The 22,677-nt window shown below is 43.0% G+C and overlaps 1 protein-coding gene across 2 annotated transcripts in view; it reads right to left on the bottom strand.

Moving 5' to 3' along the window:
* VIT (vitrin) overlaps positions 1 to 22,677 on the bottom strand; it is a 128,437-nt gene that overhangs the window by 72,437 nt on the left and 33,323 nt on the right. For both annotated transcript variants that reach the window (XM_055539801.1, XM_055539800.1), the window contains exons 3-4: positions 17,535 to 17,600; positions 2,970 to 3,126 (exon numbers count right to left, since the gene is read on the bottom strand). In XM_055539801.1, the coding sequence (XP_055395776.1) occupies positions 2,970 to 3,126; positions 17,535 to 17,600 (223 nt within the window). The remainder of the gene's footprint in view (positions 1 to 2,969; positions 3,127 to 17,534; positions 17,601 to 22,677) is intronic.

The raw sequence follows: 22,677 nt of genomic DNA, 5'->3' as shown, positions 1-22,677 counted from the left end.
CCATTCTCAAGATGGCATCTGGTCAGAAATCCATGCTTAGCAGGAAGATGGCCTCTTTATTGTCCCATCTCAGAACTCTTCCCCTCTCCCACGCTTTGGTCCCACTTTAAACACAGAAGTTAGTTCAGGCCAAGACTGAGCCTGAATGTGATGCCTCAAATATGTTCATTATCTCTTTGGTTTGAAAGATCAAGGGGATCACTCATGATAAGGCATCTGATTATCATACATTATATGAAAATTAAACCCTTTAAGCTAAATCTGAATTTCTAAACCAAAGTATGCTCTCTCCAGTTTCCCAGTTCTGACTGCATGGGCCTCTGGCAGGACAGTGATGGATGGTCCCTTATGCATTTCCCACTCTTATCCTCTGTCTTTAATCCTTCCTTCTGAAAAGAGACTTGTTCTGTTTGTAAAAAACGGAACTGATATAATCCAAAATTCCTCTCTCTTTTCCCTTAAGACTTCTATACATCCTCCTTATGGGTAGTGATTCCTTCTTTCCAGCCTCCTACTATATCAGCCATTGGTCCAAGAAGTCATGAGGCATTCAGTTACTCTAGCAGCAAATCTTTTTTGAAACAGCGAAGCTCTTTTCTGCAGTCCCTCTACCCTCATCTATATTCTTCTCAGCAAGTTCCTAGGCTCCACCCCAAATGCTGATATTGCTGAGTCCCGGTTCTTGTCAATGCCATTCCTATTTCCTCCCTAGAGGTGTATTCATCTGTCATAAAGCCTTTCCCAACTCTAACTACTCCAAAGTCTATAACTTCATCATGTCCTCATGTTGTACATTAAGCAATGCTGGGACCCCTCAGTTCTTACCTAAAGGTATCACCTGGGCTCTGGGTTGGAAGCCAGGGGATACAAGTTCTAATCCTGGAAGTAACTAGCAATTTAATTAACCTCTCTATGCCTCCCTCTGGGCTTCCCTGGTAGCTCAGATGGTAAAGAATCTACTTGCAATGCAGGAGGCCCTGTTTTGATCCCTGGGTTGGGATAATCCCCTGGAGAAGAGAATGGCAACCCACTCCAGTATTCTTGCCTGGATAATCCCAGGAATGGAGGAGCCTGGTGGGCTACAGTCCACAGGGTTGCAGAGTCAGACACTTTTGACATCCACTTCTGAGAATGTTAACAGCAGCCTCGTAGGGCTGAGGTGATGCAAGGGAGAGGATCTCTGTGTAAGGGGTTACTGTCATTATGAAGATGTCTTGTGAGCTCATATGAACTCGTGTGGCTCTGTACTGCACAGGAAACAAGGAAAGGCAAGAGATAGACAGCAAATGCCAGAGGAAGCAAGTGTCAACCTGGAAAAATACAAGCAGGCCTAGGATAGGCTCAGCCTCTACAGAAGATATCAGTGTCTACACAAACACAAACCAGAGTGTGCTGATGGTGTTGGTGGAGCTGTGAGGGCATGCACACATGTGTCAGCATGTGTGTGAGCACACACATGTGTATTCAAACACAGGTAGGAGGCATGAGTGTTTGAACAAGTGATCCTGTGGGGGCAAGCATAATGTGTATTCATGTGTAGATTTGCATATTGCCTTGCTGCACAAAACTGATGTCAGGGTGAAAGCAAAATATTTTTATTTCATAGTTTGGAGTTAAGAAGTAGAATTTGGTGTTTGTTTCTTTAACGTTTCTCTATGTATCCTTAGTAGAGCTTTTGTATTGGAGAAGGAAATGGCAACCCACTCCAGTGTCCTTGCCTGGAGAATCCCAGGGACGGGGGAGCCTGGTGGGCTGCCATCTATGGGGTCGCACAGAGTCGGACACGACTGAAGCGACTTAGCAGCAGCAGCAGCAGCAGAGCTTTTGTGTTCCCTCTCCCATTGAAAAACCAGGTAGCTCTTCATCTCTGTGTGCCGATGGGAAAAGGAGTATGGCTGACAAAGTCTATTAGTAACTCTTAAGTCTTATTTTAGGCTGAGATTTTTTTCATTGCTTCTGCAAATTTTAGCGAGGCTACTGCCTAGAGACCTTGAAAGGGAATGAATTTTAGTCCCCCCTCTCTCTGGCAGAGATACAACTGAAGGATCAAGTGACTGGCTTGCAAATAAAGAAAAGCGAAAAGATGCTACAGGCTTGAATAAGAAACTTCAGCCAGTATCTGGCAGCCAAGCCCAAACTTTAGCGCCGCATCTCAAAGCAGTGCTGGGTAGTGAATAGAAGCGGGAGTACTGACTTGAGTTTGAATCCCCACTCTGATATTTTTCAATGATGTGGCTTTAGAAAGGCTATTCAACCTCTCTTCACCTTTAAGAGGTGGATAACAGTGGTAGATAGCACGCAGGGGAGTTGTGGGGGCTGAATTAGACAACACAGGTAGAGAGCTGGACATCCACCCACCAGCCTTATTATCAAACATACTCAGTAAACATACCTTCCCCTGTGTTTTGACTCCACGCCTAAGTGAAAGAGGTGTGAGGCTTCTGCAAAGGTCACACCTGCCTCATTTAGGCAGTGACATAGTCATGCTTCCTTCTTCCTGGATCCCAAACCAACAGCTGACCAGTCAGGACCACCTGTCCCCCTCCTTTTCACTGTTTCCGGTTCCCATTTGTCTCCAGCCATCAACAAGAGCTGTGACATTTCTTCTCTAAACCTCTGGGCCTTCCTTAGTCACGTCCCTATTATTTCCTTGCTCAGCACATACAGGTAGAAAATATTTTTTTACATCATCAAGAACTTTGGTTTCTTCATTGTGAACACAAAAGAGTAGGATTCTCCTTCCCTCTCACTCATGTGTAAGGAGAAGTCAGTTCTTTCTAGAGAGATTTGCAAGGAGATCCAGGGCCATGAACAGGTTCTGGGTCATCCTCTGGGATGGGGCTACTAGATAAAACACAGAATGCTCATTTAGAGTTGTCCATTTTTGCTTGCTAATCAGGCAGCCCTGGGCCCAGGGCTCCCCGCCCACACCCTGGCGGCTCCTTCTTAAGTAACTCAGTGTTGCCTACCTGTGAACTGCAGCGCCGCACACGCTGGAATAGGAAGCGTAGACGTCAACGCCGTAAACGTGGTACCTGGGGTCTTGGCATCCTGGTGGACACTTCACAATGAACTCGACGTTCGTTATCTTCCCAGCTCTCACATCACAACTGATCTGAGGCACAGCTGGGAATGCAAAATGAAGTCAAGATTACACCTTGTGGTAGCAGCTTATATATGGGGTGACTGTTAGGTTATAACTATTCATTTACTTGATCTCTAAAAGCCAGAGCCTGGGCTGATCCTGGATCCCCTCTGTACAATGAAAGCAGAGAGGTAATTAGTACATTCCTCAGGCCAAAAGAGCAATCTCTGTCCGTTGCATTTAACCTGCTGAGAGCAAGAACAAGAGGCTCGTTCCTGTGCTTAATCGAACAATTAATTAATTGGAGTAGAGAACTCTGGGAAAAGACCCAACTCCAGTGGCCAGATATGTCAGTGTGAGTCCACAGCTGGAGAATACTGCTTTTTCAGATGCTCCGGAGCTAGCCCAGGAAAAGAGGAAATGCTCAGAAAACCTCTCAGGAGGAAGGAAAGGTATTCGGGAAGGGTGAGTTAGAGAGCATGGGCTTTGGGGCAGGACTGGCTAGGAAAAGGTGGGCCTACTGCAGCCGAGACCCCAGCTGCGGGGAGCACAGGGATGGGCAGGGCCAGGCCAGGAGGAGGCAGCTTGAGTGCCTGTGTTCTGTGAACGAGGTGGGACTCGTTGGAGAGTTTTTGAACTGGGGAGATAGGTAATGAAAGCAATCTTTTGTCTTGGTCCTTGAGGCTGGGTCCTAGCTCCAGGGTCAAGGTAGGAGTCATCTTTCCTCCTCTTCCTCAACGCTCAGTGGAAAGCTGGGGACTGCCCTGTTGGGCATCCTGGGGAAGCCCATTCATTCAGCCTCCCTCCTCTTGGGCCTTGTGACGCCATAGCCAGCCTAGCAGTAGTCAGTTGGCAAGGCTGCTGGAGCCCCAAACTTGCTTAGGGATAAGATGGTGTAGATGGTCTAGTGGCAGTACCTAAAAGGGGGGTGTGGCTGCGTCTTCTGAAAAAAATTTCCCTCCAAAACTCCTGAATGAAAAGGCCTCCTGGAGGATGCCCGGGAGCTAGGAATGTATTCTCTAGAAGAGACTCTGAAACACAAACAACCGTTCAAAGAGGAAGCAGGAGGGAACTGGAAACCACCAGATGCGAGAGCTGCCTGGCAGAGATGCGGTGTTTGGACATAAGAAGGCGAGCATTTGGAGGCAAGTCATAAGTAGGACTGAGCAAGAACTGAAGGGGAGGTTTCTATGGAGTCTTCTTCTTTTTTTGCTAAAAAGAACTTTCTAGTAAATGAAGTTGCCCTTGAAGGAAGGGGCAGGCAGGGACTGAACAGTTGAAGATGGCCATGATGTCTCCATTGGGTGGGAGGTGGAAAGAAAGCCCCGCCCAGTGGTAAGAGTCAGTGATTACAAACATAGATTCCGGATCTCTGCCAGGCCACCCATCCTCTAACTGGGTTACTGAGATGCTCTCAGAGTTGTTAATGGTTTCCAGCTGTATCCAAAATGTACTTTTTTTTTTTTTAACTCTTTTGTACTTGAATGGATCAGAGCTGTGTTTCCTTCAGACTGGAGAGAGTACTGAAGTTAGAGCTCCCGCTCTTTTCCTAAACACCCCTCCCAGACAGTCCTGGCCACACAGGGCTGGGCCAGCATGGAAGTCCTCCTGGGAGCCTGGGGGCTGAGTGTGATCACAGGCTAAAACAATTTGTGGTCCCCATGGAGGAGGGGAGCGCCGCGCTTAAAATGGTTTTGTGGTTTCATTCTCCCCACCACAGGCTGCTTCCTCTCCAGTTATTTTCTTTTTATCTTCCATTCTTTTAAACCCCGATACTCAAGGCTGCGTGGACTATTTTGAGTCTTGGAGCACTGTTTTAAAGAGACAATTTGAGGATGGAAGATGCCTGTGTAGCCTCTCCTTAAACTGGTTAATTGTGGGATCACTGGGTGTATAACTAAATGCGTTCAACTCTCCTCCCTTCCGCAGATCACTGCCCCATTCCTGAATGCAGCTCCTCCCTTGGATGCAAAGAAAAGGAAAGCATTCCCTCTTGGCTCTTAGTTGTGTGAAGTAGGAAGTGACAGCTCTGTGCCCTGGGATTCCATGTGGGCGTGACTTTGGCATCTTGAGGTTTTGGGCCTCCTGGAAGAACAGCCCAACTCTTCTGGAGTTGTAAATGGGGTGCTATGGAGAAGCTTGTTGCGTGAGTGTCATACGGTGATCGAACCTACAGCAAGACAGGTGCGCAGGCAGTAGAATTTTCCATGAAATAGTTGGCTTAAAATGACAAGGGGGGAAGTGTCACATGGGAATATTTTGCTTCCTGCTCATCAATTCCCACCCTCAACTAGCCCCTTCCTTTGAGGGGAATTTGTTTTGTCTTGCTTTCGCAAAGGCCTGGGGCAGTCCCTTCAGTAAGATCTTCTGCTTTATCTGCATCCAGTTGGATTAGCAATTGGTGAATTAGTTCACCCCATGATAGTGGGAGGGGGGATAAAATGAAATCAAGCATGTACGCTCGTGTACTTTGGAAGATGTACCGTTCATTGTCCCCTGAGCCTTACTTTCCAAATCAGTGCCTCCCTGCTTCCTTCAGACCTGAGGCAGACACTTCTCGAGCTGCCTTAATTTTGACTTCTCTGAAGGAAGGATTATTTCCGCACTTGTGAGAAGAAACACAAAGATAGATGAAAATGAACCTAGACAACAGAGGAGAAGGAGAGAAAAAGAAAACTTCTGGGAAGGCCTGTGGCATCTGCCCAGACTAGGGATCAAACCTGTGTGTTCTGCATTGGCAGGTGGATTCTTGGCAGTGAGCTACCAGGGAAGCCCCCATCCTGAACATAGTACTTTGCCTCTGCTAACTATCAGCTGTAATGTGGGATAGTTCAAAAGTATGCAGAGGAAATCCAGAGATAAATCATTTCATTTGGGCCTTAAGTGGATGGATGGAAGATTCTTAGAAGGTTGCAAGAAAACAGACTGCTTCACAAATAACTGGGAAAATACTGTAAAGGAGTAAACTGTGGTTTCCATATACTGAGAGAGTGGTCAAAAAGATGCAAATGCCTGCTTCTTGTTGGCTGGATTTAGATATCATATTTTCCAATGATTTTGGCCATCACTCTGAAATTATAATTAGCTCACTCTCTCCAGCTTAATTTTCTGTACAAATTGAACAAATATTTGACCTTTAGACATGCTTTGTCATTGCACCCTTTTCTTCCAATGTGCTTGATTATATGTGCTTGATTTCACTCCTTTCTGAGTGTACTTTTGTGAGTGGAAGTGAGAGAACCCTGGGCTGAAGTTACAGAGCTCCTGGGAAAGCCCAGAACTACTCGAGTGGAAGCTGCTCAGAGACCTGTTTCCTGGCCATTTGCTCTGCTCCCACCTCATATGATTCCTTAAGGTTACCTCGCCTTCTCAGGGCTGTTATCATTTTCTCGAGGGAACTCACATCAGGGCATCTCGGAATCTGTTCTTCCCAGAGGACCTTGGCACTAGACACAGGGAAAAGAGAACCATTTGCAACCCAGATGGCAAGAACTGAAGATAACTGTTTGATGTTGTTCTCTGAGGCAATGGGTCTGCTGTACTGATCTCAGAAGCAAAACAGGTATTGTCTGAGCCTCCACTTTCATGCAACATTGGGATCTTAGAGGCACAATTGCAGACATTTCTGCTCTAAGTTGGGTTTTCTGCCTGACCTAATAATAGAGTGATTATTGGATGATGTCACATACAATAAGCCAATGATGTAGAGGCCAAATCAAACTCTATAATCTCCTGATTATTTTCCATTCATCTTTTCAGTGAATGTGGCTTTCCAGGCAAACCACATCGCTTTGGGAAAACAAATTTCATCAATTAGAGAAGGCTGTTATAAGCTTGCCTCCTGGCTGTTAATGAGAAAGAATTATTATAACATAAAAGCACTTATGCATAAGCAGTTTTGATCTGAAACTTAATTTTGTGGGATTGTGATATTCAACTAGAGTAAAATTCTATTTTTAAGAAAATCATGCAAAAACGTTAATGAAGCAAAATGACCACCAAATAAAATTTTAAGATGAAAGCTTCCTTGATCCTGACACCAGTGACCAGATCATGTTAATTCTTCCTTGGCAGCAAATTCTTCTGCAAAGATTCTTTTCCGTTTTGCTTAAACAGTCATTGACTATGTTGAATCTTTTTTTTTTTTTTTTAAATCTATGTTACTGAAGTACAGTTGACTTAAAATGTCATGTTAATTTCTGTTGTACAGCAAAGTGATTCAGTTAAGCATATATTCTTTTCAATTATCATTTCTCACAGGATAGTGAGTATAGTTCCCTGTGCTATATGGGAGGACCTTACTATTTATCCATCCCATACATAATCGTTTTTTAAATTTTTTATTTATTTGTTCAGGCTGCACTGGGTCTTTGTTGCTGCCTGGGCTTTGCCCCAGTTGCGGTGAGTGAGGGCTACTCTCCGGTTTTGGCACTCAGGCTTCCTGTGGTGGTGGCTTCTCTTGTGGAGCACTTGCTTAGTTGCTCTGAGGCATGTGGGACCTTCCCGGACTAGGGATCAAACCCATGTCTCCTGCATTGGCAGGAGGACTCTTTACCAGTGAGCCAACAGGGAAGCCGCCATCCTGTACATAACAGTTTGCACCTGCCAACCCCAAATGCCCAGCCCTTCCCTCACTCACCTCCTCCCTCTTGGCAAGCGCGAGTCTCTTCTCCATCTCTGTGAGCCTGTTTCTGTTTCACTGATAAGTTCATTTGTGTCGTATTTGAGATTGCACATATGGGTGATATCTATGATATCTGTCTTTCTCTGTCTGACTTACTTCACTTAGGGTGATAATCTCTACATCCATCCATGTTGCTGCAAATGGCATTATTTTACTCTTTTTATGGCTGAGTAGTATTCCATTGTATATATAGGGACACACCACATTTTCTCTATCCATTCATCTATTGGTGGACATTTAGGTTGTTTGCATATTTTGGCTATTGTAAATTGTGCTGCTATGAATGTAGGGACGCATGTATCTTTTTGAATTACAGTTTTGTCCAGATATATACCCAGGAGTGTGATTGCTAGATGACCATGTTGAATCTTTGGTCAAAAACTATCAGTACCTTTTTGCTGCCTTTAGGAAAAATTCCAAACTCTTTAAGGCCTTTCCATAGTCCCCTCCATGGGGAGTGTTGGGGGTTAAATAAGTATTTTCCCCTTTGTATAAAAGATTTCTCAGGATGCAATAGTTGAGGGAAACCTAGGATGTGTGATGAAAAGGGTTTATAAAGACAAAGCTAGTCACAGACACTTGCCTCAATGAACAATCCAAGCTCCAGCTCTAAGCATGTCAAAAAGATTGGTCCTTCTAGCCAGTGTTTTTGTCAGCCTTGAGAAAACACCTTCATCCATGCACCATAGATAAAAGAGTGATTGAATGACAGAGGTTAATATGTCTGTGGTGACACAGCTTTGGGGCAATTGCAGCAATTTGTATGTCTAAAAGTAACCTACTCTTTAAAAAAATGTTTGGCTGAACCACAAGGCATATGAGAGCTTAGTTCCCTGACCAGGGATAGAACCTGTTGCCTGCAGTGTGGGGTGTGGAGTCTGGAGTGTGGAGTCTTTAACCACTGGACCGCCAGGGCTGTCCCTAAAAGTAACCCACTTTTAATTTAGAAAGGACTGTAATATATAATTTTCACTTGACTCTTACAACACCATGAGAGGCATATTGTCCTTATTTTCCAGAGAGAGAAGTTTGCTTGTTCAAGCTCAGGTGCCAAGTAGCAGAGTCAGGCCCTGAACTTGCACCCTGGGGCTCCAGGCACATAGCTTTGCCAGCTCCACTTGGTTGCTTCTCCCACTACTGAAGAGAAGGAGCTAAATTGTTGCCTCCCTGCTCTAATCCTGCAAGGTTTTTCTGAACTTAAAGATCATTGGCAACCACTAGTGGGTGAATACAGGAAATGTCTTGTTAATAGGTTGTCTGTGTGGGTGTGTTAGTGTGCATTTGTGTGTATCTGTACACAGCTGTGCATTTATCCCAAACACTTGCAAGGCAACTCTTCTAGTGCAATTTTCCTTGCATTCTTTTTGGCACCCCACTCCAGTACTCTTGCCTGGAAAATCCTGTGGACGGAGGAGCCTGGACGGCTGCAGTCCATGGGGTCGCTGAAGGTTGGACATGACTGAGTGACTTCACTTTGACTTTTCACTTTCATGCATTGGAGAAGGAAATGGCAACCCACTCCAGTTCTTGCCTGGAGAATCCCATGGATGGTGGAGCCTGGTGGGCTTCCGTCTATGGGGTCGCACAGAGTCGGACACGACTGAAGTGACTTAGCAGCAGCAGTGGGTGAATACAGGAAATGTCTTGTAAATAGGTTGTCTGTGTGAGTGTGTTAGTGTGCATTTGTGTGTATCTGTACACATCTGTGCATTTATCCCAAACACTTGCAAGGCAACTCTTTGCCTTGCAATTTTTCTTGCATTCTTTGTCTATTATTTCTGAGGATTGCCATAGTAGAATTTATTCAACTAAAATTCTGTAGCAGAGAGTCAGCCTTCTTTCTCACCTACACACCAGAAGGAGGACTAGAAGTTAATCCACTTCCTTTTTCATGGTTTGAGAGAGGGCACAAGCACCAGTCTGTGTGAAGACACTCGTGTTGGAACCAAGTGTGTTCTTGGTACCAACACCTAAAGAGCAAGAAAACATTGGGGGTCACTTACCAGTTGCTACAGCTGACAACATATGAGCTCAGTGAGGAAGCTGTGTGTGTGCTATACCAAATCCTACACTCACAGAGGCGTATGTCTTCAGTAGCTCCAATACTATCAATAACCAAGTCCCAGAACAGTTACTGGAGAAGGCAATGGCACCCCACTCCAGTACTCTTGCCTGGAAAATCCCATGGACTGAGGAGCCTGGTAGGCTGCAGTCCATGGGGTCACTATGAGTCGAACATGACTGAGCGACTTTACTTTCACTTTTCACTTTCATTGGAGAAGGAAATGGCAACCCACTCCAGAGTTCTTGCCTGGAGACTCCCAGGGACGGGGGAGCCTGGTGGGCTGCCGTCTATGGGGTCGCACAGAGTCGGACACGACTTAGCAGTAGCAGCACCAGCAGCAGAACAGTTACCTCCTCATTACTGAGGTAGTACCTCTGGGAATTATCCACCCCTTCAAGGTCGATTGCAAAAATATTTCCATGCTTTACATGGTATTAAGGTTAACTTACTGGAGAGAACTAAGTGAGTAAAAGGTAATACATTTCACCCCAAGCTAAGACTATTTCAACAGACTCCAGTATAATGGAAATATTTCAGAATGTGGTTTCACTGCCTGCAGGGAATATCTTGCCGTTGTTTATCTTGCAGACTGTTATCTTCATCATGTAGATTTCCTGCTCAGAACACTCTCAGTGTCCGCACCCTCTAAAGAATGGCAAAGAACAAAGCTTCTCAGACTGACATTACCTAGTCCTAACCCATCTTCCAGCTGCATCTCCCATGATGCCCCAACAGTCAAGCCAAATCATGCCACTCACTATTTCCCAATGCCATCTCACTCATGATATATGGAAAGCCTAGAGAGCCTTCCCACCTATCTCTGGCTGTAAAATTCCATTGATTTTTCATGTCCTATCTCAAATACTCCTTCAAGAAACCAGTATGAATCCTATCGTATGTGTGTGCTAAGTCTTTTCAGTCGTGTCTGACTCTCTGTGACCCCATGGACTGTGGCCCACCAAGCTCCTCTGTCCATGGGATTCTCCAGGCAAGAATACTGGGGTGAATTGCCATGCCCTCCTCCAGGAGATCTTCCTGACCCAGGGATCGAACCCAAGTCTTTGATGTCGTCTGCATTGGCAGGTGAGTTCTTTACCACTGGTGTCACCTGGGAGGCCTTTGAATCCTACTGTAGTCCCCTTGTTATTCTTTTGTAGCCTTTACCACATTTTGCTTTATTTTATAGTGTTTTGTTTCGCTGCTGTTGTTCTATTTCATTCTGCTGTTTATCCATTCATCCAGCAAATACCTAATGAGCACTAATTATGAGTTCATGGTGATTTTGATCTAGTTGAAAAGACAGATTACATATATATATTTTAAAGCTCTTATAATAATGTGCAGTAAGTCAACAGTAGAGGAAGTGTAGCGTACCCTGGAGCCATGTAAACTGGTTTTTGGTGTGTTGGCAGTGGCTGTTGGGTCCAGGAAGGCTTTCCTGTGCACAATTTTATTTTACCTTATGTGAGATCGGGTGCTCAGTAAAGTCAGAGACTTTGCAGAATGGGCAGGCAATAATGTGTTGGAGTTAATCATCACCACTCTCACCAGGGTAACACTATCTCATCCGACCCCACTTTAGACTAAGTCCAATGCTTCTGGAGCTCTCCTGGGGCTTCCTTACATGTAGAAATGCTATGGAAGAGATTTTGCAACTTAAAAGCTTTTCTCTCTCTAGCATAGGAACTCTGCCAGTCAGGGACTTTGCTAGAGCTGTTCCCCATAACTTATGGGGAAAAGTATGATGTGTTTATTACAATATGGGCTAAAAAGCTCATGAGTTGAACAGAAGGCCTTTTTTGATGGTGAAATCTACACATAAATGAAGTTAATCCTTAAAATCCACAAGGTATCTTGACTACTTTAGGAGAAGAGTTTCATGAACACAACTAAATCCTTCCACCTTTATTTGTAGTCTTCAACGATCAAGAAAAATGCAACCGCATTTTGGCCATTTGTTAGAAACTGTGTGAATAGGTTTATGCTTAAATATGTCAGTGACGTGCCTGTGGGTAAGGTCGGATCGATGGCTCCAAAACATAGCAGGAAAATGAGAGCCTTGAAAAAGTCACCTATGTAAAAAACTTGATAAAACTCTCATTTTTTACAGTATGGTAAACTTTACTCAGCACCATAGAGCAGGTTAATTTACTAAGACATTTGTGTGTGTGTGCTCAGTCATGTCTGACTCTGCGACCTCACGGACTGTAGCCTGCCAGGCTCCTTTGTCCATGGGATTTCCCAGGCGAGACTACTGGAGTGAGTTGCCATTTCCTTCTTCATACTCACATGCTTATTTTTTATTGTATTTTCCCCTCTTACTGTTCCAAGAAGGTAGTCAGATTTTTGTGTTCTCTTATTTGGGGCTCATGGTTGAGAGGGAGAGGGCAGGGGTTACCTGGCAACCCTCCCTCAAGGCTTCGGGAATTAGGTACTCTAAATCCTCCTTGTTTGAGGGGATTGGGCTTGGCCAGTCCAAAGAGTGATGGAAAGAAATAGACCTTCCATGACTGGGAAGGTGGGAGTGAGCGGGTAGGTCCCAGTAAGGGAAAGGCCTCTGTTCCCTAACAGTTGCCTTGGGTGAGCATCACTTTGGGACAATACCTGGGGTGGTGCCCCTCAGGGTAGAACCTTAGGCATGAGGCTTCCCCACATTTCCAAGATCCCACCATTTATGAAACAGGCGAGCTATTCAGCTTCTAGGAGTAACATGGGTTTGGACACTGAACAGTGCAGGGGCTCTCCCTGAATGCTGTAGATTGTACAAGGCTCCTGAGGACTGGAGCTGGGCGGGAGGAAGCCCACTCATGAGGGAATTTTAATATCTCAGCCCTTGGCAATTGGCAGTTTGGAATCAGACTTGATTTGATTTATAAAGTGAGGTCATGTGATAAGCCAAGTGACAGAAGAAAATTGTACCCAATACAACTCTGTACATGACAGCAAAATGCTGGCCTGGAATGAATGGTCATACGTGCGTGGGAGGAGCAGGGCTGCAAGAACTAGTTCCACTGTTTTTATCTTTGCTTTCCCTTCTGTCATATCCCCATGTGAGATTATTTTCAACATGTACTACCTTCTTGGTCCAAAGGTCTACCAATGAAGCTGCTGCTGCTGCTGCTGCTAAGTCGCTGCAGTCGTGTCCAACTCTGTGCGACCCCAGAGACGGCAGCCCACCAGGCTCCTCTGTCCCTGGGATTCTCCAGGCAAGAACACTGGAGTGGGCTGCCATTTCCTTCTCCAATGCATGAAAGTGAAAAGGGAAAGTGAAGTCGCTCAGTCGTGTCCGACTCTAGCGACCCCATGGACTGCAGCCTACCAGGCTCCTCCGTCCATGGGATTTTCCAGGCAGGAGTACTGGAGTTGGGTGCCATTGCCTTCTCCCCATTGAAGCTAAGCAACATCCAAAAAGGCCCCTGGGAGGCGATGGGTAGACCAAAGAAATAGAAGAAAAAAGAATTGAGAAGAAAAAGAAATGAGAAAGCAGAGGAAGTAAGGAGAGAAAGTGACAATTACCTAAAGTAATGGTAACCCTCTGTAGAGACAGAAGAGATACACAGGTGTGGCCCAAGGTCTCAGGACAAGTCAAAGGAAGAAACTCCTTTTCCCACATTTCCTCTATTGCCCACATCTCTTTTATTTCCTATTTGGTCAGCACTTGATTATCTTAGCACCTCATCTGCTTCTAGACAACAGATATTGGGTTAACCAAAAAAAGTCATTCGGGTTTTTCCATAAGATGGTACAGAAAAACACAAATGAACTTTTTGGTCAACTAGATACTTCATTCCTAAATTCTGGCTAGTCTGGGACAAGGCACTGGGAAGGCATCTGGGCTTGAGCCTCACAGAGACCTGAATTTCAGATCCGGCTCTGCCAACTCATGGCACCATGTCTGATCACTAGATCTTCAGGAGCGGAAAGTAGTTCTACATGCAAATTGGTGTCAGTAAACTGTCCACTGAGCAAAACTCTCAGATGACCTCTCCCTTGTTATCTTACCTTGAGCCCTCTGGTGGTGAAGATTTTTAGTCCTGAATAAACACTGGGGAGAACTGAGGGTGGGCCAGGAGAGAAACGGAGTGCACTGAAAGAACCGTGGTTTCACATTTGCGTCTATAAGCAGCCCTGACCTTATGTGCATCTAATCTAGTGTCTCAAATTTCACCAGGCATCGGAGTGCAAGGTCTCCAGACTTCTGATCCTTAGATACTTACCTCCAGAAGGAGCTTAGGGCTCTCTGGGTATACTAAGACACAGCAGGTACATGCATTTATCTTTCCTGGAATTAAGAGAAGTTGTAATTGTTCTGTCTTCCACTTCACTGTTGGTGTGAAATTCTGTCGAGACTTGGTAGCTACTTTCATCCTATCTGTAGACACGTGTCTATGTGTAATACTGACTCACTAGTATATTGTGTTCTCTCTCTTCTCTCTCCATACATTTGGAAGGGATTTTGTTGCTTTTTGCTGGCAGGATTGTTTTACTTCCCTAACACAACCCTAATCATTCTACTCTTCTTTGAAAACCATCCTCCCAGCCTATGCTGCTGCAGTTAGAGTTTCTCTCTCAGGGATTTGAAATCAGGACTGAGAGACATGGTCTGCATGAAGCAGAGTTGGCGGGGGGTGGGGTGGGCGGGTGGGGGCTTGGGCAGTGAGGCAGATATATAGAGAGGAGTAGGGTCACCAATTCTTGGGGTCTTTCTGCCTGGGGTACAGTCCCAGTGAATTCCATCTGCCCTTCCAGCCTTGGGTTCTGCGAGATACTTCCTGTCCTGCCCAAATCTCCTTTTTTTTCTTGTGTAAATTGCCCTTGGATTTCTGCTGCTGCTGTTGCTGCTGCTGCTAAGTCGCTTCAGTTGTGTCTGACTCTGTGTGACCTCATAGATGGCAGCCCACCAGGCTCCCCCGTCCCTGGGATTCTCCAGGCAAGAGCATTGGAGTGGGTTGCCATTTCCTTCTCCAATGCATGAAAGTGAAAAGTGAAAGTGAAGTTGCTCAGTTGTGCCCGACCCTCAGCGACCCCATGGACTGCAGCCCACCAGGCTCCTCCATCCATGGGATTTTCCAGGCAAGAGTACTGGAGTGGGGTGCCATTGCCTTCTCCTGGATTTCTGCTAATTGAGCCTAAATAACCTGCACTGAAATGCTCCCCATTGCCCTCATGATGAACTGCAGATTGCTGGATACAGTAACAAAGCTCTTTGTGATCTGGTGCCTGCTTACCCCTCCACCTCTCATCTCAACACATCTGCCTCCCGCTCTAAACCTCGGTGATACTAAACTAATTTTTTAGCTCCTTCTGTTCTTTAGGCCTTGGAGATGCTTTTTTTCCTTTCTAACACTCCTTTCTCTTCATGTTTGCCTGATCAATCCCTATTTGGCCTTCAGATATCAGTGTTGGCGTGTCACTTCCTCCAGGAAACCCTCCCAGATACATAACTTTTTTCTCTATATTCTTGGAGTCCCTTTAGCTCCCAAGGCCTAGCATACATATAAGACCTCATAGTTGCCTGGTGACTTGCCTTTCTTCCTCTCTAGATTTTGAGCTCTGTGAGGGCAAAGTCTGAGTCTCAATCACTGTTGTATCTGAGTGTTTAACAGTACCTGGTACTTGGCTGGAACCAAATCAGTACTTGTCTAATGAATGAATGATGTGCCTCCCTTGCTATCAGTCACGTGCCCCAGTGGCAGATTAACAACGTTGAATAGAAAAAATGAAAATTATTTTGGGCTCAAGCTATAGACTACAATTTGGAAATACTCCTGAGATAAAGAATCAGATATCACCATACTTTGGGAATATCCTATTACTTTCCTTGTATCTATCTTCCCCCTTTTTAATGACTGTGACAGAGTTTCTAATTAGAGAAAAAACTTCATGCATATATTGACTCAAAAATGCTGTCTCACTAGGGGGATGTTGTGAATAAGGTTAGAATTTAGCATATCAGAAATTCAATCCATTTGAGATCTCTCTAAGAGGTTTCCCCTTGGGTCGTTTAGCACAGACTTCCATAGTCACTGAAACTGTTGTCATGGTAATCATGGAATCTTTCATGATTGTTGTATATGAGTCAATGAAGATACTGGAAACAATCCAAAGGAATTCATACTTGGGTGTGCATTTGTTTCCATATTAGCCCAATCACTGTTTTGAACACACATCTGCCCCTGGGCCAATTCTCTTGGCTCTCAGCCTTGACAGGAATAAATAAACAACTAATTCCTTTTTAGTATTTCAGGCTAGGAGGCTGTGGATGGCTGCCCTTTTGGTCTCCTTTCAACAGGCAGTCATGCACAAACGGCTTAAAGGAACAGAAAAAAAAATGCTGCGTGAAACATCTCTTCTTCTATTTCAGAATTTTAATGTTGCAGATTTCAAGGCACCTAAATCTAATGCCTAAACAGAAGTTTCTGTTGTAGAGAGCACAGAACACTGAATGTACCTAAAGTCTTTCTTTTATGGTCCTTCTTAAATATACCTTAATCCAAGCCTCCATCGAGTCTACAAATTCACATCCAGGTAGTTCAGTGTGCTCAGAATATTTGAGTGTGAGATTTTCCATTTATGTCCCATTCTGCTAGTTCCCCCCCCCCCCACCCCCACATCTATTTTCTCTTCTTTCCTAATAATAGAACACCTTGCATTTAGGAGGCATGTAGATTCTTGAAATCAAGACCTTTCTATTCTCCCTGAATGCTGGTCAATGGTATTTAAGTCGAAGTGGTGTATTTGACTTCCTGGACTTATCTTTAAAGGGACTAAATATGTCACCTTCTTCATCCCTTCCTACTGACTGGAATGTGGACATGCTGGATGGAGCTGGGGTAGCTATTTTGGACAATGAGTTGAGAGCCATGTTGGGAAAAGCAGAACGGCAAAATAGAAGGAGTGTGGGTCCCTGAAGATTGTGAAACTTCCATAAAAGCCTAGACCATGTTTATAGGAGAGAGAAAGGAACTTCAGTCGTATTTACTCTGGTTATTTTGGATTTTCTGTTGTCTAATCTTAACTAGAAGCCAAAAGTGAAATTAATTATTTCTCTTATCACTGATGGGATGTGAATTTTTTTGTGAGATTATCCACTGATCCCAGGGCATGCTGGAAGGTGGGCAGCTTTGCTGGATTTTTGCATTAGCCAGACTGAATTTTCTGGTATGGGGAAATGAGACAGCATTTCCATGGCAGAAAAATGCCTACTTCAGATTAGTCATAGGGACACAGTGTTGTCTGGCTTTGTATGTACATTTTGAATTTTTCTAATATAATGAAATATATCTACCCTAAAATAAGAACTTGTATTTCAAATGCTTTTTGGAATAAAATACAACAAATAATGGACTTCTCTGATGGCTCAGTGGGTAAAGAATTCACCTGCTAATGCAGGAGACACAGGAGACATGGGTTCAATCCCTGGATCAGGAAGAACCTCTGGAGAAGGAAATGACAACCCACTCCAGTATTCTTGCCCGAAAAATCCAATGGACAGAGGAGCCTGGTGGGCTACAGTCAAAAGGGTACTAAGAATCATAATTAGTCTGAGTGCAAAGTAATTGAGATAAGAAAATAAAACTCAACCCCAAAACAAACAAAAAAAAAACCCTAAACTTTCCAAATTAACTGAGACAAGCGTGACAGTCTTCCACATGGAAGACACAAGTCTTGTACTAGTGAGGAATTGCAGCTTTACTTACTGAATTTGGGCCTTTTCATTTTCTTCATCATTTCTTGATTAGATTGTATTCCGGTCACCAGCAAAACTACATGAAGAAAATGCAAAAAATCTAATCAGTATTATTTCACTAAATACTTCCTCTCTTTTGACCTTTATACTTGCTTCAATCACATGTTGAAGTATTCTCATTAGTAAAACTAATTTCCCCTTATTTTATGGTTGAGGAAATAAGATGTATCATTTGTGCTTTTCTCAGCCTCTGCTGAAAGGGCCTTTCAAAAATATCTCTTGGCTATCTGTCCTTTGTTTTGCTGTCTCTAAATTTCACCACACCAACTCCACCATCTTTACTTTTCAAAGACAGGAACACAGGTCTAGAGAAGCCCACTGCTCTGCTTGGACCCAGGAATGCATGACAGAGGCGAGATGGGCGCCTAGGCCCTTCCTGTGCTCTTTCTTCTGTTCCACGCTGTTTCCTTTGAGCCTTATGTTTTTAAAATATAACATAGACCGTTTTTTCCTTATTACCGAAATAATAGATATTGCTGGTAGAAGAGTATAAAAAACGCACAAAAACAGTACTACAGAAAATATAGATGAAAGCATAAGTGTAACATTTTCAGGCTTTTTCTGTATGTGTGTATTCATGTGGGTGCTTTTAAACAAATTTTTGATGATGCTTATACTGTTTACAAGGTGTCATAAACATATTGGTTTGGCTAAAGAGTTCATTGGCATTCTTGGTACCATCTTATGGAAAAATCCACACGAACTTTTTGGCCAACCCAATATTTCTACTTAAAGATATGTAGAGACCTTTTTTTTTCCCGGTCATTCAACGTTCCTCCCATAATAATCTTAACTGCCTGCAAAATATTGCAGTGCTCGGATGTATCATAATTGAGCCAACCCCTTATTTAATATAAATAGCTTCCTCTTTGCATGGATTTCTTATTATTTCCTTAAAATAACATTCCAAATATAATTTCTTGTCTGAAAGATATGCCCACTTAAATTTTTGACATATATTGTGCAAATTTCTCAGAGCAATTTTTTATTAATAATGTCTGAAAATTCTCATTCCTCTGTACCTACACTAATTGTACTGGTAAACAGAAAAGCACATTTTTCCTTTCAAAAGGCTACTCAGTCTCTATTCTTATTCCTTCCTCTCCAGGAATTCTTCTCCCTTACCTACCCAAAGACGGTACTGCTGTAACTTACTTCCATTTTAGCCACTCTTTTGAGAAACCCATTTTCTGGATGCAGTTGGGATTCTGGAGGTGAACATGAGGCAGTAGAATAATTAAAACAGGCATTTTACTTCCTACTTTCTGTGCCTTTTAAATTTTTTATTTAACAGAGTATAGATGCTTGATTGAAGCATAAATCAGGACTTAGGAATTCTTTAACTGGCAACTATCTTTGAAGGAAAAAGTGGCAATGTCACCAAGTGTTGATTAAGAAAAATTTTTGTATATCTTATGATTCTCTAGCTGGGCTGTGCCAGTGATGTACCTCCTGAATTATCCCCAGTTCTGACTGCTTAGCACTCGTTGAGGCCTGGACAGTTGACATACCATGTCCTGCAAGAACAGAACCATAAAAGAGAACTGAGTGAAAACCAAAAGTCTAGCCAAGCAGAATGAAGGCAGACATTTTTTAGGTGTTATTTACTTCTGGGGTTTGGGTGGGTGTGAGTGTCCTGGAGGTCTGATTTTTTATAGTAGTCTCTGTGTCATTTAACTCTATCCAAAGACCGCATCTTCATTTTATACACAAAAATAAATAGCTAGAATTCTAGAATTTTAAAAAAAGATAATAAATATATAGAAAAAATGATGCAAGTTAAGTAGAAAGAGCTAAATAGTAATAAATTTGGTTATCAGTTCTTGGTGGAAAACCAAGTTCTGTCCTTCTGGGGCTGTGTGCCTGTGGCGAGTGGTTTATAAGTCTCAGTATCATTAGGACTATAAATATTTCAGTAAGACCAGCCCATCACTCGCTTTTGCTCACCCAAGACTCTCCAGGCTGAAAACATGCAGAGCTGGGTTCACTTTTACAGCAGTGGTTAATAAAGTCATTATTTACAGTGGTAGACAGAGGCCCTCCCCTCAGCTTAGATGCTTGTTAATTAAAGCTGCCCAGAAACCACTCCTCAAGGGGAGGGCTGGTCAGTAAGGCTACAAAAGTGCTTGTGCCCTGAAGCAAATCTTCATTCCTCATCATTAGGGCCCTTCTTGGTACCTTGGAATTGCAATGGAATGCTATTGCCTGTAGAATTGGGGTGAGAGGAAAATCTGTCTTGTATTCCTGTTTGTAGGAACAGACAGAGCACAGAGATGGATGACTGATGCTCACTTCAAAGTCAAAGCAGAACACAGGTCTGAAAGCACTTGCATGGGAGTAGTTAGTTATCTGGCCACTGAGGCCATTAGAATCTAGAGGCTTTGAGGAGATCAAGTCTAGAGTCTGAAGTTCCAGGGCAATCATGATTTACCAACTCTGCAACAATACTTCTCAGTTTTAAAGAATTCAGTGTTCCAATTTTGATTAACATGAAAAGTTCTCACCTTTCACTAGTCATGCTGACATTTCAAAACAAAGTAAATATTAAAATTATTTTTTCAAATAAAATTTTTTCTCTACTTCTTTTTCTCTCTAATGTGGCCTTCAGGATGGTTAAGATGGCTGAGGTGTAATTGCTTAAAACTTCAACAGTTTAAATACATTATCATCCAGATAATTTATAGAGAAAATACAAATGAGTTAGCTTGAAACAATGTTAAATCTCATTAATGATTAAAAAAATGCAGGCTAAAGCAAAATGACATTATATTTTCTCATATTGTGTACTGAATATTGAACTCAGGATTATAGTTATTCCTGGCATGAATTTGGGATTAAGGCAGTCCAGTACATGGTTAGTAAATTCTGAGCAGGTAGAGTCATTCTGGAAAGCCATGGGCAATACATTTCAGTAGCCTTAAAAAGCATTTCTATTCCTTGTCCTAGAAAATATATACCTAGTAATATATCCCAAGTTATAATCAGAAATATCCAACTAGGATCCAACTAGTCCATCCTAAAGGAAATCAGTCCCGAATATTCATTGGAAGGACTGATGTTGAAGCTGAAACTCCAATACTTGGCCACCTAATGCGAAGAGCTGACTCACTGGAAAAGACCCTGATGCTGGGAAAGATTAAAGGCGGGAGGAGAAAGGGACGACAGAGGATGACATGGTTGGATGGCATCACTGACTCGATGAACATGAGTTTGAATGAACTCCGGGAGTTGGTGATAAACAGGGAGGCCTGGTGTGCTGCAGTCCATGGGGTGGCACAGAGTCGGACACAACTGAGCAACTGAACTGAACTGAATCAAAAATATAGACAAAGATTTAGATTTATGTAAAAGATGTTCATTACAGCATTATTTCTTTTCCTTTCTTTTTTTTTTTCCTCAACTGCACAGCACTGCATGCAGGATCTTAGTTCTCCTACCAGGGATAGAACCTGCGCCTCCTACAGTGGAAACACTGAGTCTGGACCACTAAGGGGATACCAGAGCATTATTTCTAATAGCAATCTGGAAGTAATGAAAGGTTGAACATGTCCCAACAATAGGGGAATCCTAAGCATTTATTAGGGCTTCACAGGTGGTTCAGTGGTAAAGATTCCGCCTGCCAAGTAGGAGACGCGGTTTGATCTCTGAGTTGGGAAGTTTCCCTGGAGTTGGAAATAGCAACCCGCTTCTTGCCTGGGAAATCCCATGGGCAGAGGAGCCTGGTGGGCTCCATGGACTCCATACAGTTGATGGGCTAGAATGAGGCATTCTTATAAAAGTTCTAGACACATATTAAGCATTCAGTAAGTATTTACTAATTTGATCACTGGCTAGATGTTCTGGCACTTCATGTCTTTCCTTGAATGTAAATGGATTCTGATTATAATTTATTACCAACAGGAAAAGTGGAACACAAGTGCCTATTAACCACACAGTCCATGGGGTCACAAAGAATCTGACATGACTTAGCGAGTACAACAACAAACAAAGCATTTATTACGAATGATGTGTAGCAGAAGATTAAACGAGCTGGAAAGCTCTAATCATAATCTTGACTCTGACAAAATTAAAACATATACAGAGAGAAATACCTGGAACAAAAAAATCCCAAAATTTTAATAATGGTGGAATTATAATTCCTATTTTATATTTTCTGTGTTTTTCTCATTTCAAAGTATATTTCTTGTATATACACACACACACATATATATATATTCTATATTTTTTATAGAATGTTTCTTTTTTTAAAATTTTATTTTATTTTTAAACTTTACATAATTGTATTAGTTTTGCCAAATATCAAAATGAATCCGCCACAGGTATACATGTATTCCCCACCCTGAACCCTCCTCCCTCCTCCCTCCCCATACCATCCCTCTGGGTCATCCCAGTGCACTAGCCCCAAGCATCCAGTCGTGTATCGAACCTGGACTGGCAACTCGTTTCATACATGATATTTTACATGTTTCAATGCCATTCTCCCAAATGTTTCTTTTCTTGTTAGAAAAAGACAATTGTTCTTTAATTTGTTCATATTGATATCATATTGATGTAATAATGAAAAATGCTTTCTAAAATCATTGGCATGGTTAATAGGCACTTGTGTTCCACTTTTCCTGTTGGTAATAAATTATAATCAGAATCCATTTACATTCAAGGAAAGACATGAAGTGCCAGAACATCTAGCCAGTGATCAAATTAGTAAATACTTACTGAATGCTTAATATGTGTCTAGAACTTTTATAAGAATGTCTCATTCTAGCCCATCAACTTCCTGTTCGATCCCTTAGTGCCACTCAGGATACTAACTCAGGTGGTGTTAACAAGGACTCTTTCCTTGACCAACTTTAGTCAGGCTCCTCTAAGCCCTCTTCTCAACAAGGCTTTGACCTTGGGCTTGTGTGTCTGTCCTTGTAGGGCCGCCACCATGCGGTTTTAGCAAGAATTTTGTTTAGAGAGAATCTTGTGCTCTTGATATCTGATCATTCTGGTCTGCCTTTAGCAAGAATACTGTCTAGTCAGTTTTGCAAGAATCTCCCTATTCCCTTGCTATCCTCTCAGTCTTTTCCATTCCCTGACCTCTGCAACCTGCG

This window comes from Bubalus kerabau, chromosome 11, assembly GCF_029407905.1.
Source record: "Bubalus kerabau isolate K-KA32 ecotype Philippines breed swamp buffalo chromosome 11, PCC_UOA_SB_1v2, whole genome shotgun sequence".
Lineage (NCBI taxonomy): Eukaryota > Metazoa > Chordata > Mammalia > Artiodactyla > Bovidae > Bubalus > Bubalus kerabau.
This window is presented reverse-complemented; position numbering and strand designations above follow the sequence as displayed.